Consider the following 17,122-nt stretch of genomic DNA (forward strand, 5'->3'; position numbering starts at 1 on the left):
GTGGCTGAAGCTGCATCTTGGGTTCCCTGGGCCTCCCTGCTGCCCAAGGGGCTACCAGAAGTTCATCATCCTACCCCTTCTAGTTCCCCACGAATGTGGGGGTCTCTGGAGCGAAAGCCACAGCCCTCGGCCGTGGGACTGGGAAGCCAAGCTTCCTGCCACCCACTTCAGCTTCAGGGACGCTGGGTCAGGATTGGGCAAAGCAAGGCATGCCGTTGTTATCACCAAATTGTATGCCTGGGCACTGGCTCACTGACAAAGGTTGTGTTCAAGGCACGCCAGCAGAAGGTGTTGGCTTGAGGAGGCCAGCTGGGGGGGGGGGGGTCCCTCACCCCAGGGAAGCTGATGTCAGACCTGCCCCCTTATCTCTGTCCCTGTCCTGTTACCTTGGACCTGGTGTCAGAGAGGGTGTTCTTGACCACCCTGATGGCCAGGTGGATGGTCCTCAGGCTCATCTTGGGCTCTGCAGGAGGAAGACCCACGTGGGCTGCCAGGGTCAGGACTTAGAGGACAGGGTCCAGGAGAGGCAGTGCAGCTGAGGTGGCCTCCTCCGACCCACCTGCCCGCCAACTCCCTCTAGAAGTAGAGGCTCAGTGAGACCTCAGATGACAAGCCCCCCCTGCCCTACCTCCCTCCCACCACCCCTACTGCCACCACCGCCACTGCCTCCAGTACAGGGAGTCTCTCAGGCCTCAGGCCTCAGCCTTCTTCCTGCTCCTCTGCCCCTTAAGCTCAGGGGCACTTCTCGCTGGATCACCTGGCCAAGTTCCCACCTCGCCCCTCACAGACCTGCCACTGTCGTGTCCCCAGGGCGACACAGGTAGGCTTGCTTTTAGGTCACACTCCCTTGGCCATGGCTTTGAGGGAGGGTCTTGGGAGAAGGGTGGGACTGCCCTTGAGGGCAGGGCACCTGCCTACAATCACCCTGAAGCTGGGAACACACTCTGGGCCCACTGTGGCACAGGGAGGCTGCCAGGCCCAGCCATGCAGAGGGGGGGACCCTCTGGGGCAGCCTGGGGTTCCAGTCCAGGCTCTACCACGTCCCAACGGTGCGCCCTGGTGAGATCCACTCTACTACTGTGCCTCCCTTTCCTTGGCCACCTACAGGAAAGGGACGATGGCGGATCGGGGCGTGGCACGGGGTGTATGAGCTTGTCACGGAACCCACCATGGAAGGAGTGGAGGTTTGGGAAGGCAGGGAGACCCCTGGTGAAGAAGACCCTGGAGGGGCCCTGAGCGGATGGGTTAGAGTGAGGTCCTCAGCCAGAGGTGTGCAGCGGGCTTTCTGCCCAGGGCCATTTGAACGTTGCTAGTATCATTCGTGGGCCACACTGACCAAGTTGGGCTGCTAACTGCAAGGTCAGAGCAGTTCGAAACCATCAGCTGCTTGGCGAGAGGAAGACGAGGCTTTCTACCCCCCTAAAGATGTTCAGTCTCAGAAACCCAAGGGGGCAGACAGACCCACCCTGTCCTGTAGGGTCACTATGAGTCGGCAGCAATGGGAACCGGGCATCGGGGCCTTAGAGTCACTGCATGGGTTTGAACCATGAGCCTTTTGGATAGCAGCTGGGTGCTTAACCATTGAGTCACCAGGTCTCCCCTACAAGTTACAATTGGGCCTTACAGTCAGTCTTGGTTTAGTTGTGTCAGTTGGTGCCAGGATCTGGGCTAACAGCTTGAAATTCAGTCTCAGCTGAAAGGAGTTAGGAGAGGATTTTTCTTGGGAGGTGGGGTGGGCGGGCTGGGGGTCTCAATGGCCAAGTATAGAATACATGGAGCAGGTAAGAACTGGTGGCGGTCAATGTCAATGCCACTGCCATCAAGTCGATGCTGACTCGCTGCAACCCTATAGGACAGAGTAGAACTGCCCCTGTGGGTTTTCTGAGGCTGCAAATCTTTATGGGACAAAAAACTCCTCTTTCTTCCAGACAGCGAGGGACTGACTGGTGGATTAGAACTGCTGACCTTGCTGTTAGCAGCCTAAGGCCTGTAACCACGGTGCACGGGCCCATCTAAGCAATGTGCACACAAGAGGGGGGGCGTGCAGCCCAGCCCATGCGGGGATGAGAGCCTCCCCCAGCCGCCCGATGGGCTTACCGTCTGCGCTCACGACCGCTCGGATGAGGCTCAGGGTACCCACGCGGGTGGCCTCCTTGCTCGTCTCCATTTGGCTGAGGAAGAACTTCATCAGCTCCTTGGGGTAGGAGCGGGCTGTGGGGAGAGGACCGTACTTATCATGCCTGCAGAGGACAGGAGCCCCTCCCTGTGGGGGCACCTCCCCTTTAGATAGTCTCACCCAGAGCTATGAAGCAGTGCACGATTTCCGTCAGGTTCTGGCTGCTGTACTGCTGCTGGGCTGGGGCCTTGGTACACACCTGGGGACAGATGTGCCGGAGGGGTGAGCCTGCTGCCCACAGAGGGCCCGTGGGACTGCTGTCATCCCAGTGCCCAGCTCACCTGCATGTGCAGCTCCGTGAAGAGGGTGTGCAGCTGCATTTGTGGCACTGGGGTGCTGGTGATGACGGCCACCTCCAGAATCTGCCTCAGGACCTGAAATGAGTGGACCGGTGCTGGCAGGCCCCCGCCCAACCCCTGGGGCCAAGATACTGGCCCTGCTGACCAGGTGGCCCCACACTGGTGCCCCCCACCCCCTGCCCCGGGACAGATGCAGACTCCAGGCCCCATGCTGGCTGATGGGAAAGCTGAGAAACCTTGAAGGCCACAAGGTAAGGCATTCAAGACCCTCCCCAGTGTCTTCTCCTGCTCACCTGGGCTGCAAACCCCACTGACTCATCTGCAGGTGAGTCCTGTGTTGGGCACATCACTCTGGCCTTGCACTTCCAGCAACCTGAACCCAGGGCACTTCACCAGGGCCTCCATGGTCTCAGCCCCCACACCTGTCAATGCCACAGCCTATAGCCCCACCCGGCGATGCCCACTGGCCACCCAGAAGACACCAGCCCTGGGAACTGGGGAGCACTGAATCTCCAAAGCTGGACCCGGAGCTCAGAGGAGGCAGTCCAGGGTCCTGAGCGCAGAAAGGTGACTCTGCTCACCTGGTGGCCCCACTGGGTACCCCGTCATTGGATGGATCCACTCACCTGGTGGCCTTGCTCACCCTGGTGGCCCCTGGCCTGAGTGGACTGCTTACCTGGGCATCCTGCTCACCTGGGTGATGAAGAGAGCCTCCAGGCTGCCCTGGTACTCAGCCAGCAGCAGCGGAATGTAGTCATAGACCTGCTCCCGGAGGTCATCACTGGGAAGCAGGAGGTTCAGCATGGGCTTCAGGGACTTGATGACCCCCAGCTTGACCTGCCAGGAGATGGGGCCTCGGCCTCGTCTTCCCAGACCCTCCGATAGCCCACTGAGCTCAGCCAAGCCGACATGACAGGAAGAGACTGGGGTGTAGAGGTGAGCCCTGCCTGGGGCCCAGCAGGTGGGCCCCCAGCTCTTTCACCTCTTATCCAGGGGACCTGGAGCCAGGGCCTAACCTCTCTGGGCTATGGGTGATCCACGTCTCTCAAGACCCTGTGCTCATAAGCACGACCCTGGTGGGAAGCCGGTTCTTGGTGGCTCTCTTGGCTCTGTGCAACAAGGTTATCTCGGAGCACAAAGAAAGAGAAAAAGGATCTAGCCCCGCCTGCTGTCCTCAAGCCACTGCCACCAGAGTCCACTGCTCCCACCGAGCTTCCCAGGCTGAACCTGCAAGGAAGTGGGTGCCACATCTCTCTCCCGAGGAGCGGAGCGGCACGTGGGGCCAAGACGGGGAGCAAGGTTTCGCACCCTGTGCCACCAGGGAGCTGGTCGGGTTGCCCTCCACACTCACCCCTCTGAGTGTGCCCAGGAATGAGAGGGACAGACTCAGAAGCAGGGTCACACTGCAGGGAGCAGGCAGGAGAGGCCCCACCCACAAGCCAAGGAACCTGCTGAATGCCCCATGCTGCAGCACCTGGGGGTGGGGGTGGGGTGCCAGGGGACAAGGAGGGGCCCCTGCCTCCTGCCTGTGCCCAGAGTTCCAGCCTCCAACCCGAGACGACATGCTCTCACTGTTGGCACCCACACCTTTCGCAGCATTGTGCTACTGCAGCCCCTGGAGACGTGGGCAGTGTGCCTCGGTTTCCCCATTTGTAACAGCAGGGGGCTGGGCGTTGCGTCTCAGAGGTCACAAAGGCAAGCCCCTCTCTGCTTTATCATCATGGTCACTCAGGGGCCGCCCAGAATGGAATCCTCCCTGCCCCTCGGGCCAGTCAGGCACGGGGGTCTGGGGAGCCCCATGAGAGGCCCCTAACAAGGGCTGCCTCTCACCTCAGCATTGTCGTTCCTCAGCCACACGGTCACAAAGTAGCGGTACATGGGGAACAGCTTCAGGGCAAACTGCTCCTCGGTCATCACGGGGTACACACTGTCCTCCAGGTGCTTCAGGTAGAACTGCACTGTCTCGCAGAAGGTCTCCATGGCTGCCCAGGGGGCGGGGGGACATAAGGGGTGTTGGCTACAGAGGGAGGAAGCCCCCTCCTCCCCTCCCAGGCAGGGGCTCCCACCACCAACACCCAGCTGGAGAACACCCCTCCTCTCTGCCCTCCCACACCCCACCCACACACCCCACTACCGGGGAGGAGGCTCAGGACGCCCCGGAGGTATTGACCCAGGACTGGGGCCAGGATTGTGGCTCTGCACCCACACTGCATGGGACAGACACACTTGGTCCTCGTCCCTCAGTCATATGGTTTAGTTGTTCTTTTTTAAGCCCCCCAACACATGAAGTGGTCAGGCCCTAGGCATGGTGACCAGATTCAAATCCAGGTGGCTGTGAACTGCAACATTGAGTTGGCCCTGATCCAGAGTGAAACCCCCTCTCCTCCCTCTCCACACACACACTGTGAAAGGAAAAATTCCCCAGTCTCCCATGCTGGATTGTGCATGGAACCCGTGTGGTCAGTGGGATTTTCCATGGCAATCCACCTCCTTCCTGCCTGTCTTAGTCGGGAAGCTCAGCTGTAACCTGCCCAGCATCAGAGCAACAGATGGGCAGTGGCCTTGCCCAGAGATCGAACCTGAGTTTCCCTCATGGAAGGGAAAATCCTACCACTGGGCCACCAGCGCATCCATAAACAGCACGGAACCAGATCCCATTGAGCCAACATCGACCCCCCGGCAACCCCATGTGTGGCAGGACGGGACCCCACGGGGTTTTCAGGGGTGAGTTTGGGGGCAGTAGACTGCCGGGCTTTTCTTCCCAGGTTCCTCTGGGTGGACAGCTGAGCATGGGAGCTGCTGCAGCACCCCAAACCCGAGCTGTGTCTGACTCATCCTGAGCCTATGGGGCAGAGTAGAACTGCCCTCTGAGGTTTCTGAGAGTACTGTAAATCTGTACGGGAGCAGGCAGCCTCATCTCTCACCTGAGGAGTGGCTGGTAGGGTTGAACTGCTGACCTTGCAGTTAGTAGCGTAGCCCTTAGCCCACAGTGCTACTGGGTCGAGCCCTTGATGGGTGTTTCACACACACACACACACACACACACACACACACACACACACACACACACGCCTGACTCACTCTCCTGGACTCCTTCCTCAAATCTCCTAGAATATGTACCTGCAGGCCAAGTTCCAGGGCCACAGGGACCCCGATCTCCTCTAGCCCTGCTCTCTGAAAGGTGCCCGCCCAGCTCCCCAAGATGGAGCTGCGGCTGGAGACCAGGAGCACTGTCCCAAGCAGGGCCCCTGCACCTGCTTCCTGCCCCAAGTCCGCCCAGGGCCCTGCAGGACACGCACCCCCACAGATCACCTGGCGCATCTTGGCCTCATTGGCCAGCCTCAGCATCGTGAAGATGGTAGCCAGGGTGATGCCCATGTATGGCATGAACTCGAACACTGCAGGAAGTCGGAAGGGATCAGTTGGAGGGGACCCTACGACCCATCATGACCCCATCCATGAGCCCCTCATATCTCCTCCCTTTCCCAAGTTTCCATATAACCAAACTCCCTGACATCGGGTCTGTGCCAGCTCATAGTGACCCTAGAGTCACTATAGGACAGGGTAGAACAGCCCCTGCAAGTTTCCAGGACTGTGACTCTTCTCGAGAGTCGACAGAGCCTTGCCTCTCTCTCCCACAGGACAGCTGGGGGTTTTGAACTACTGATCTTGAGATTAACAGCCCAACACTACCAGGGTACCCCATGAGTGTTGGGGGTTGGACAACCCTTTCACAGGGGTTGTCTGATTCATACAGTAGCAAAATGACAGCAATGAAGTAGCAACAAAAATAATGTTATGGTTGGGGCGTCACCACAATATGAGGAACCGTATGAAAGGGCCACAGCATTAGGAAGGTTGAGAACCACTGCCATAGAGCTTGAGCTTGAGACAGAGACAGAGTTGGAAATACAGATCACTTCCACTCCTCCAATCTCTCTCATGCCCACTGTGTCCAAATATTCATCCCACCATGAAATTCGTCCTCACCAACAACCTTCTTTAGCCTCTTCTTACTGGCTGCTCAGCAGAACTGGACGCAGCTGGCCACTCACACCCTGGACTTACCCTCCTCCTCCCAGGTACCAGACACTACCTTGGCCAAACCTTTCTCCTACCCCCATTCCCACCTTCCTCCTAAATCAAGTGTTGGGTCTCCCCTGGGCTGGGTCCTTGTTCCCCTGTCCTCTTTCACTACGTTCATTCCTTAAGGGTGACAACCCTAAGGCTTTGCTCTCCTCCTCCTCCTCCTCCTCCTCCTCCTCCTCCTCCTCCTCCTCCTCCTCCTCCTCCTCCTCCTCCTCCTCCTCCTTCTTCTTCTTCTTCTTCTTCTTCTTCTTCTTCTTCTTCTTCTTCTTCTTCTTCTTCTTCAGGATTCGTGTTGCCAAGTGGGTGAAGGCTTACAGAGCACATCAATTTTCCATTCGACAACTCATACCCATTTTGGTTCATGTCAATCATTGCAATCCCCTCAGCGGCCTGTCCTTTATCCAACTTTCTCCCTGGGCTTCCTGTCTCCACTCCTCCTCCTTTCCTAGCCCTTCGGAACGCTGTCCGTGGTTCAGTGCTGCCCCCCTGAGCTCAGATGATGTCTTGGGAGTGTTAAGGTTCCTCTTGTGGACCTGACTGTGGTTTGGTTGAAAATGGATCTACAAGGGTGAGTTCATTCCCAGACCTGAGGGGTGACAAAGACCTATAATCTCAGGGTTTCTACCAGTCTCTATCCAACCAGCAGGGGCTATTTTGTGTTTGTTTAGGATTTTGAGTGATTCCACATTTTCCTCCCACTAAATCCAGGACCTTCTAATGGGATCCCATTCAGAGCAATGGGCAGTGGTAGCCCAGCACCTTCTACCCTAAAGCTTTTGAATAACTTTCAACACCCCCGTACTTGTTGAGGACACCTCAAACAATACCAAACCCAGTCCTGTCCTCTTGACCCTGGAACCATGAACCAATCCCCCACCCCTACCCCACCTTCAACATCTCCACTGAAACCTCTCAGGAGCAGTTCAGACTTAGCACATTGACCCACGGTTGTCGGTGGAATGGATGCTGACGCACAGTGACCGAAGAGGGCAGGCTCTGGAAGGTTTCCAAGGCTGTCACCTTGAGGGGAACCCAACAGCCTCATCACCTCCCGCAGAGCAGCAGGTGGCTTCAAACCACCGACCTTTCTGCTAACCACTGCGCCACCACAGCGCCTTAAGCCTGGCACAGAAACACAACCCCACAAACCCAAGAGACCACACAGAGGGTCTCCAAGACTGCAGCTCTTTATAGGAGCAGACAGACCCACCTTTCTGTTGTGGGGTTTGGAGCCACGGATCTGTCAGCCCCATGCTGAACCCACTGCACCACCACACTACGTCATAGGCAATTCAAACTTGATGCATCCAAAGCCAGAGTCTCCTTTCATCCCAAACACTCCCCTCCAACGGTTGACCACAGGACATGGACACTGATCACAGCCCCCAGTTACTTCCACCCAAAGCGGGAGTCATACTCTTTCTGGTATAGACTTTGGGATCCAGAGACGGGAAAATGGTGCGGGAAGGACCTTGTTGCCACATGTCCCTGGCCACCACCCAGGATCTGAGCATCCCCAGCATTTCCCCGTCCCTCCCTCCTCTTCCCTCAGGCATCTCATCAGCACGCTCTGTTGAGTTGGGCGCCATCCTGTCTCCCGGGCAGGCATCCCTCACCAGATGTGCCCTTCTCCTGTTTCGCACCTGTCCGTCCTCCGTTCACATACAGCCTCGAGGGTCTTCCCGGAGCCTGAATCCAATCCATTGGCTTTTCAGTTTACGTTCCTTCAGGAGCTTCCCATCGCCCTTTGGAAGGGCCCAGTGCCAATCTTATTTGACACCCAGTCTCCTCTCCCCACTCTAGCGACAGCCACGGTGAAACCACGCTGGCTTTCTGCCCCAGCATCTTTGCTCATGATGTTGCCAGAATGAGGAATTTCCTCATCCTCCCAGCGCCCCGGGCAGTTTTCCAAAGGGGGACCTTAGATGAGGCTCCTCCTCCAGCCTGGTCTGCTTCCCTCAGAGGCATCCTCTCATCACTGTCAACTTACTGCTTGACTTGTTGATGCACCCTTGTGAGAGGCAGCCCAGCACCCACCACAAGGCCTTGCCTCGAACAAGCATTCAGTCTATGTTTGTGAAGGTCGATGGCAGATACGTGAAAGAGAGAGAAGCAGAGACAGAGATATGGAGACGGCAGGGGGTAAGTAGGGGAGATGGAGCGAGACACATTAAGAGAGAATTGCAGAAGCACAAAGAGAGGCAGAGTGTTCACATTGAGAGGGTGGCAGAGTAAGATGAGGACAGAGAGCTGGAAAGGGAGGGGCAGAAACACCAAGGGGCAGGGGCTCTGTGGGAGCATTTGGATGAGCTGGTGTCTGGAGCATGCGGACCACGGAGAGACTCCTACCATTGCCGTTGGCCAGCTTGGCCAAGGTGACGATGACAAACTCATCAGAGAGGTTGAGGGGCTTGAGGTGGTGCTGCAGCTCATACATGACCAAGCTGAAGTGGTTTCTGGATAGAGCCACCAGGGTGTCGCTGGCCACCTCGGCCCTCACGTAACCTTCCACCTGCAGGAAGGTGGTAGAGAGGTGTGAGGTGCCACCGTTATCTGGGGGCCTTCCTGAAAACCTTCCCCAACCTGTGCTGGGCTGCCCTGCGCTCAGGAACACCCAACAGCCCCGGCCATGTCCAAAGGTCCAGCCCTTGGACCAGCAGAGGAGGGAACCAATAGAGTCCAGGGTTCTGCTACCTCCGGAGCCTCCCTCATCTCCTTGGAGGCAATGCCGACCAGCCTCTGGACACACTGCTCCTCCAGCTCCCCTTCCTGCTGGATGATCTCCTGCAGGATGTTGTAGATGTTGACCTTGCGCTGGGTGGAAGTCTGGGAAACAACGTGGTGGGTGAAAAGATCCCTGACAGAGCCAGCGGGCTTGGGGATGGGCCCCGCCCCACCCCGCCCCGCCCCAGCACCACAAGTCCACCGAGGGGCATGCTCATCACCTTCTCCCTCCCACCTCCTCTCCCCTCTGAGGATACGACTGGACAAGTCCAGGGTGTTACCAAGGCTGTACCCGCGCAACATCATCTTCTTGGGGATGATGCTCATGCAATGGGGCACGACGGGCCGCTTGTAAGGAGCAAGCGTGGACTTCACATCAGGCAGGAACGTGGCCTGCCCCCCACCCACCCCAGGGTGGTCAGGAAAATAACTTCCTGAGGGCCCAGCCACCTCAGCCAACGCGGAATCTCAGAAAAGGGAACCCATCCACATGTACAGGTTTGACCAGGTAAACGTCTGCAGAGTGAGCCTCAGTCTTGATTTCCTTGTCTTGGATCCTTACGAAAACCCCTGGACCCTAGTGTATCAGAATGGATCTGTGCGCCACCGGGTTTCCACAGACTGACTTCTTCCAAAGCAGTTATCCAGGACTTTCTTCCGGGACACCTCTCGGTGGACTTGAACTACCAACCTTTTGATTAGCTGCCTAATACACTAATCATTTGCACCATCCAGGGACCCCTCCACCCCTGCACAAAAGGCTAAAGGATGGTCCGGAATCCAGAGGCTCTCCAAGTGCAATCCACACACCAGCAGCAAAAGTATCTCCTGGGAAATGATTGGAAATGCTGGTTCTCAGGCCCCATCGTGAACCTAGTGCATCTGAACCCCTGGGGTGGAACCCAGGAGTCTGTGTTTGACGTGCCCTGCAGGTGCTTCCAATGGACCTGAAATGTGAGCGTCGCTGGTCCTACTGCTGCCCCTGCAGACAAGGTCCCCCACAATCTCAGGCTACCTTTCTCCATCACGCCCTTCAACGCCCTCTACCCTAGCACCACACACCATCTGCAGTCTCCCCGCTGGCCAGCCACCCCTGCCTTGTTCCATGCTGTCTCTGCATCTGGTATGCCATGGGCCCTCCAGCACGCCAGGGGGGTTCTTGCTCAGCATCTTTGTAACTAAGCTCATGGGCTCTGGGATGATGGCTGAGGTAGTTAGTTTATGGTGTCAACCTGGCCAATAAACACTTAAGGAGTTAATTGAAGGGCGGAGGGTTAAATGGCTCGGTGAGCCTTGCCTTTCGAGTTCTCGGGTCTCTTGCTTTGAGATGATCGGACCAGGGTACAACTGCCTTAACCAGTTCCCTGCTTCAGCTGGCAAAGCTCACTTCCTGCAAGACATCCCTGAGAAGCCTACTCCGATGGACCTACTCCGATGCAGCCCTGGGTGCTGGAGACCCCTGCCAGCACTGAGATGCTTACACATTCTCTGACTCGGTTTTCCTTCTGCAGTCGGCATCATTGTATCTTTTTTGTGAGATGGAGGAGGACTTTGTGGATTGGTGTTGGACATATGGGTTAATGGGTTCATGTTGGACTTGTGGGCTTGGGAAGCACTGAGTTGGGGTGTTTTCTTGATACGCACTTAACCTTTATATAAAACTCTCTCTTATACATGCGTTTCTGTGGATTTGTTTCTCTAAAGTACCCAGACTAACACATTGGCTGACCAGCCCACTGTGTCAGCATTTGGGGAATCTTTTCCAACCCCTGAAAGTCCCAAACTCCACCCCCACCAGAGATCCTGATTTGACCAGCCCGCTGGGTTGTTAGCTGAGGTCGGCACGCTTGATGCCAACACAAAGGCAGAGGTTTGAGTGCACCCAGGAGTGCCAAGAAAGAAAGGCCAGGAGACTGACGTCCACGATAACCCCGTGGCGCCCTGGAGGACACGATTGCCCTTTGACAATCCTTACACCTTACATGAAAACTATCCCCGCCATCTTCTTAAAGCAGCGGATCTCAACCTGTCGGTCACGACCCCTTTGGAGGGTCAAATGACCTTTCACAGGGGTCGCCTGATTCACAACAGTAGCAAAATGACAGTGATGAAGTAGCAACAAAAATAATTTTATGGTTGGGGGCTCACCACAACACGAGGAACTGTATTAAAGGGTCGCAGCATTAAGAAAGTTGTAAAGCCAAATAATAGGTTAGATTAACTAATATCAAAAAAGGTCTGCCCTCATAGTTAAGTTACAATGTACTATCTTATTGTCTGAGCTCCTTTGGACCCATTTTAAAGTTGTCTTTGTTTTTAAAAGAAGGGGTAGCAACACCCCTGGAGGCAGCCTCCGGGGAGTGCTCTCTGACCACAGAGCAGGCGTGTGCACAACCTTGCTATCATGCAGCGTGCATGGGAACATGGATGATTACAGACACAGTTAAGTTCAAAGTTAGCTTCAAATTTAGTTAAAATATCAGTCAAACTCCCTTCTGATCATTTTTAAATTTGTTCCAGTTTTCAATATTTTCCACTTTCTCTTTGACTGAGGTTTTTATCTGTCTTACCATGTCATTGCTGCTGTTTTCCTATCAATGTTTTGCTGTATGGGAAACCCAGGAGGAGTAAATCTATAGAACTAGGAACTGGGTTAATTGTTCCTTGGTGGTGGAGTGGGGGGATTAGATGAGTACAGCACGAGGGAAATGTTCTAAAACCAACGGTGGTGATGAGCAGACAACTCTTCTGGATGGGAGGGAACTATCAAATGGTGTGGCATGTGGATCCCACGCCAATAAAACTGTTAGGGATAAAAGCCTGCCTTGCACATGGTGGCCTCCTACAAACTCTCGCTAGTTCTGAGGATCAAACTGACCAAGGCAACTGGAAAGATTCGCTAAGCAACTTGGGTGTGGATGCGTTTTGGTTAAGGGAAGAAGCATGATTTTCAAAGAGAGGGGGAGAATGCTGGCAGCACCTGAAGGATGGAAGCAATGTTGTTGGTGATGTGACCGTACACTGAACAGGGGGAACCCATCCAGCAGGTGTCTCCTCAACAACAGCCAACATGAGCCAAACTCTGAACCAAAATTATGCTGCAAACAGGAAAGAGAACCTGACGGAGCACAGATCTACTCTGACACTCATGGTGTCACCAGGAGTCGGCGTCAACTGTCTGGTCAACGATCCAGATTGGGGTTTGGGATCGAGGAGGAAAACTCCTGTCTTGCCCTTCTGGGTTCTAGTGTCTGGCCCTGGCTGGTAACTGCTGAGTGATGGGTGACTGAGCTTCGAGGAGGGTCGGGGACCAAGAAGCCCTACCTCTGGCACCTGCAGGCAGCGGATGAGAGCGTTCATCACCACAGAGGGTTTGCTGTTGGCCTTCTCTGTGATGATCACTGAGGCCAGTGCCTTGCGCATGTCCGGGCCCACCCATGCGGCGTCAGTCTTGGCCGACTCGCTCTCCATGATGTTCAGGAGGTTCGTGACTTGTTGGAAAGTCTCTGAAATGAAGATAGCACAGGTGTGGTGTCCAGATGGCCCTCAGAGGAGATGGTCCCGCACCCCCAATCTCTCCTCCACCAACAGCTTCACCTTCAGCACATACACCACACCCCCTTACCCACATCCACTTGTTCAAGAAAGTCCTGGTCCTCGGTCTCCTCGGACACATCCTCATTGGAGTCCACTGCTGCTTCTGCCATCTCTGCCGCAAGCTCTTGAGAGAAACAAGGTTGGTGAACTACATGGTGGGGTAAACACTCCCTGCGAGGGCCCCCCGGGGGCCGTGCTCTTCTCTGAATGTCTCACCTCCAGCACAGGTAGAGTCTGTAACTCAGGCTGAAGCAACACAACGAGGCAAAGGTGATCAGATGTCACCCTCACCATTGGGTTTTCAGATTTAAGACTCCCTCGGAGGAGGCCAGAGCAAGAGCCTCCTGCTGGCTTTGAAAAGAATAAAGCCACCAAGTAGGCTACCCTGGGAGAGGGCAATGAACTGCGGGTGGTCTCTGGGTGCCGGGCCCTCAGTCCTATAACTAGGAACTGTGGATCATCTCCATGCACTGCAGGCCTCACTTACGCAACCAGGCCCTGAATTCTGCCAACGACTCCCTGAACCTGGAAAAGCACCCCAGATTCCAGAACCTAACACAGCCGGGCCAATACCTGGATCACAGCCGTGGAAGCTCCCATGCCCAGAACTGCAAGATCATAGACGTGCATTGCTTTATGATGCTATGTGTGTGGTGAGTTGCTACAATTGACAGACTTGGTTAAGAAGTGCTCTCCCTCATCTCTAACCACCACCCTCCCTCCCCCCCACCCCCCAAAAAGCCACTGCCATCAAGTCAACTCATGGTGATCTTTATAGGACAGAATAGAAATGCCCTTGTGAGTGTCCAAGACTGTAACTCTTTAAGGGAGTAGTAACTCTTGTCTTTCTTCCGAGGAGCATCCGGTGGCTTTGAACTGCTGACCTTTCATCACCGGGGCTCCTTCACCCAAGAACAACTCAGCCCAACAGCTCACAGTCCCCTTCTAAGAGGCTCCCTCACGTCAGGAGCATCTTCAGGGCTGACAGGCACCAGCACCGGAGTCCAGATGAGGGATTCGCGACTCCCACATCCTTTCTCTTCCTCACCCAAGTCCCTTCACCCCAAAAACCCTTCCCTGGGGTTTTCATCACCCTGTTCCATTTCTCTCCCAGGAATTCATCACAAACCTACTCTGGGCCTTCAACACTGACCTCCTTCAGAGTCCTTTTCTGTGTAGAAGGGGAAAAAATACCGCAAGAGAAAACGTGGTTCTCCACCAAATCCACATCAGAGGGAGGGTGGACAGACAGAGGCAGGAACTGCTCTCAGGGAAGCAGACAGTCGGCTGCTCAGTCTTCACCCAGATGAGGAACTGGTCTCCCGAGGGTTGGGAGGAGGCTTGCTTAGAACCATCACCGTTAGGTCCCAGGCTCTTGGAACTTTGAGAACCAACTGCCTCCCTGACACTCCCAGCCCATTGAGTTGAGGTATGTATGGACTCTGTGCTATGGAGCTGTTCGGATTGCACTGTCCGCCTGGGCGCGAGGGAGTATGGGGAAGGAAAGCGCTAGGAGCTCACAACCAAGTCCCCTGGGTGGGCCCATCAAGTAGCCCAGGATAGGGAGAGGGTGTGGTCGGGGCAGCTGGAGAGGAGGGGAGGGGATAGTGGACCAAGGAAGATGAGACCACTCCTCGGGACTGGATGACCGACAGGAAAGAGAACTGAGCTCCTACCAGCAGAATCTTGGGGACACAAGGGACCTCAAAGACAGGTGTCAGGGTAAGGGCCATTTCCCTGAGTCCAAAGCGGCTGACGCCACAGTCATGTCAGTTAGGCATCGGCTAAGGTCACACTGCAGAAGTATATTAGCCTGTGCGAGCCAAGGATTGTCAAGAAGGAAATCCAAGCCCAGAGGAGAGAACCATATTTGAGCTTAAAATCTGAGCACCCAGTTTTCAGAAGGCTATGAGTGACAGTGAAGGCCTAAGCTCTACTTGCAGGGCCCCCACATGCATTAAGCATCTGGGGAATCCCCTCTGACCTTTGACCAAGCATGTGAATAGCCGTGTTACCAGGCAGAGCGCATTGGGAAATGAATTGGTGCAGATGTCCTTCGGTTAAAATGTAACATCATTTGTTCCTCCTTTTGGATCATTTTTAATTATATATATATATATATATAAATCATTTCACTGGGGGTCATATAACTCTTATCACAATCCATACATACATCAATGGAGTAAAGCACCCTTATACATTCGTTGCCCTCATCATACTCAAAATTTGTCTTCCACTTGGGTTCCTGGAATCAGCTCATTTTCCTTTTTTTCCCTCCCCCTCCCTCCCCACTACCCCCTCCCTCATGAACCCTTAATAATTTATAAATTATTATTTTATCTTATCTTACACTGCCCCACATCTCCCTTCACCCACTTTCCTGTTGTCCATCCCCCAGAGAGGAGGTTATATGTAGATCCCCGTGACTGGTTCCCTCTTTCTACACCCCCTTCCTTCCCGGTATTGCTACTCTCACCATTGGTCCTGAGGGGTTCATCTGTCCTAGATTCCCTGTGTTTCCAGATCCCACTATACTGCTGTGCATCCTCTGGTCTAAGCATGTTTGCAAGATACAATTGGGATCATCCTCTAGTCTAACCAGGTTTGCAAGGTACAATTGGGATCATGATAGTTGGAGGGGAGGAAGCGTTTAAGAACCAGAGGAAGGTTGTGAGTTTCATTATTGCTACATTGAACCCTGAGTGACTCATCTCCTCTCCACTACCCCTCTGCAAGGGGTGTCCTGTTGTCTACAGATGGGCATTGGGTCCCCATCATGCACTCCCCTCATTCACGATGATATGATTTTCCCCCTGCCTTTGGTGCTTGAAACCTGGTCCCCTCGGCCCTTCATGATCACACATGTGGGTGTGCTGCTTCCATGTGGACTTTGTTGCTTCTGGGTTAGATGGCTGCTTGTTTACTTTCAAGCCTTTAAGTCCCCAGACCCTATGTCTCTCAATAGCCGGGCACCATCAGTCTTCTTCACCACAGTTACTTATGCACACATTTGTCTTCAGCGTTTATGTGGGGAAGGTGATCACACAATGATGGTTTTTGTTCTTTGGTGTCTGCTACCTGATCCCTTCAACACCTCGTGTTCACTTAGGCTTGTGTGCTTCTTCTCTGTGGGCTTTGTTGCTTCTGAGCTAGATAGCCGCTTGTTTGCCTTCAATCCTTTAAGAACCCAGACGCTATATCTTTTGATAGCTGGCCACCATCAGCTTTTTTCACCACATTTGCTTATGCACACATCTGTCTTTAGCAATCATGTCGGGAAGGTGGGTATCATGGAATGACCGTGTAGCTGGGCAAGGTGATATTGTATTGAGGGAGTACGCATGAGGAGGCCCAATGTCCACCTGCTACCCTACTACTGAACCTATAAATAAATGCACCTAGGTCTATTTCCCCCATAATCATAAATATATTTACATATGTACATGTCTGTATTTAGGCTTCTATGTATGTCCTTTGCCTCCTACTTCTTTCCTCTACTTCCTTACACTTTCCTCCTGTCCCACTACCATGTTCAGTCTTCATTCTGGTTTCTCTGCTTTCCTTTCAATTGAGGTTTTCCTCTGTTTGAGTTGGTATTGCTATCGGTGTTTTGTGTTGGTTGGATTTATATGTATTTCTGTATGTGAAATTCGGGTTCTGTAAATCTGCAGAGAGGGGGCAGCAACTGGATGCATCATTTCTTAGGGTTACGGCAGGGAGGCTGAGAGGAAAAGCAGCACCAAGAACCATGAGTACAAGAGAGGAGACAGCTGTGCAGTCAATTGTGGCAGTGATCACACATCTCTTCTTGATATGATGAAACCATTAAATTGGTTTTTCCCCCCAGTGGGCTGAAGAATTTCCACATCACCAGCAGCTTTGAAGGAACCCTGGTGGCACAGTGAGTTAAGCACTGGGCTTCGTACCTCAGTGTCACTGGCTCAAACTCCCCTCCAGCTGCACGGGGGAAACAATGACGCTGTCCGCCATCACAACGATTTTGTCTTGGAAACGTGAGGGGAAATTTTACTCAGCTCTATAAGCCAGCATTGGACTCAAAAGCAGAGAGTTTGGTTGGAGTTTGTAGTTATGACAGACAGACTAGAGCACTGGTTTGAACAATAAAATACTGACCTCGGGGAATATTTCTGTACATGGGAGGGCCCCTGAGCAAGGCACGGAACCAACTTGGCTTAAACTGCCATTTCACTTTCCTAGCAAGGTGTCATCATGGGTT

At 54.2% G+C, this 17,122-nt stretch overlaps 1 protein-coding gene across 1 annotated transcript in view; it reads right to left on the reverse strand.

The window, feature by feature from the left end:
- MROH2A (maestro heat like repeat family member 2A) overlaps positions 1-12,995 on the reverse strand; it is a 54,777-nt gene extending 41,782 nt beyond the window's left edge. Inside the window, exons 1-11 of the mRNA XM_075530137.1 lie at positions 12,914-12,995; positions 12,613-12,794; positions 9,259-9,390; positions 8,914-9,076; positions 5,775-5,873; positions 4,306-4,457; positions 3,169-3,312; positions 2,458-2,550; positions 2,297-2,375; positions 2,098-2,211; positions 387-463 (exon numbers count right to left, since the gene is read on the reverse strand). Of these exons, the coding sequence (XP_075386252.1) occupies positions 387-463; positions 2,098-2,211; positions 2,297-2,375; positions 2,458-2,550; positions 3,169-3,312; positions 4,306-4,457; positions 5,775-5,873; positions 8,914-9,076; positions 9,259-9,390; positions 12,613-12,794; positions 12,914-12,995 (1,317 nt within the window). The remainder of the gene's footprint in view (positions 1-386; positions 464-2,097; positions 2,212-2,296; positions 2,376-2,457; positions 2,551-3,168; positions 3,313-4,305; positions 4,458-5,774; positions 5,874-8,913; positions 9,077-9,258; positions 9,391-12,612; positions 12,795-12,913) is intronic.
- Between the last annotated feature and the right edge of the window lie 4,127 nt (positions 12,996-17,122).

This window comes from Tenrec ecaudatus, chromosome 13, assembly GCF_050624435.1.
Source record: "Tenrec ecaudatus isolate mTenEca1 chromosome 13, mTenEca1.hap1, whole genome shotgun sequence".
Lineage (NCBI taxonomy): Eukaryota > Metazoa > Chordata > Mammalia > Afrosoricida > Tenrecidae > Tenrec > Tenrec ecaudatus.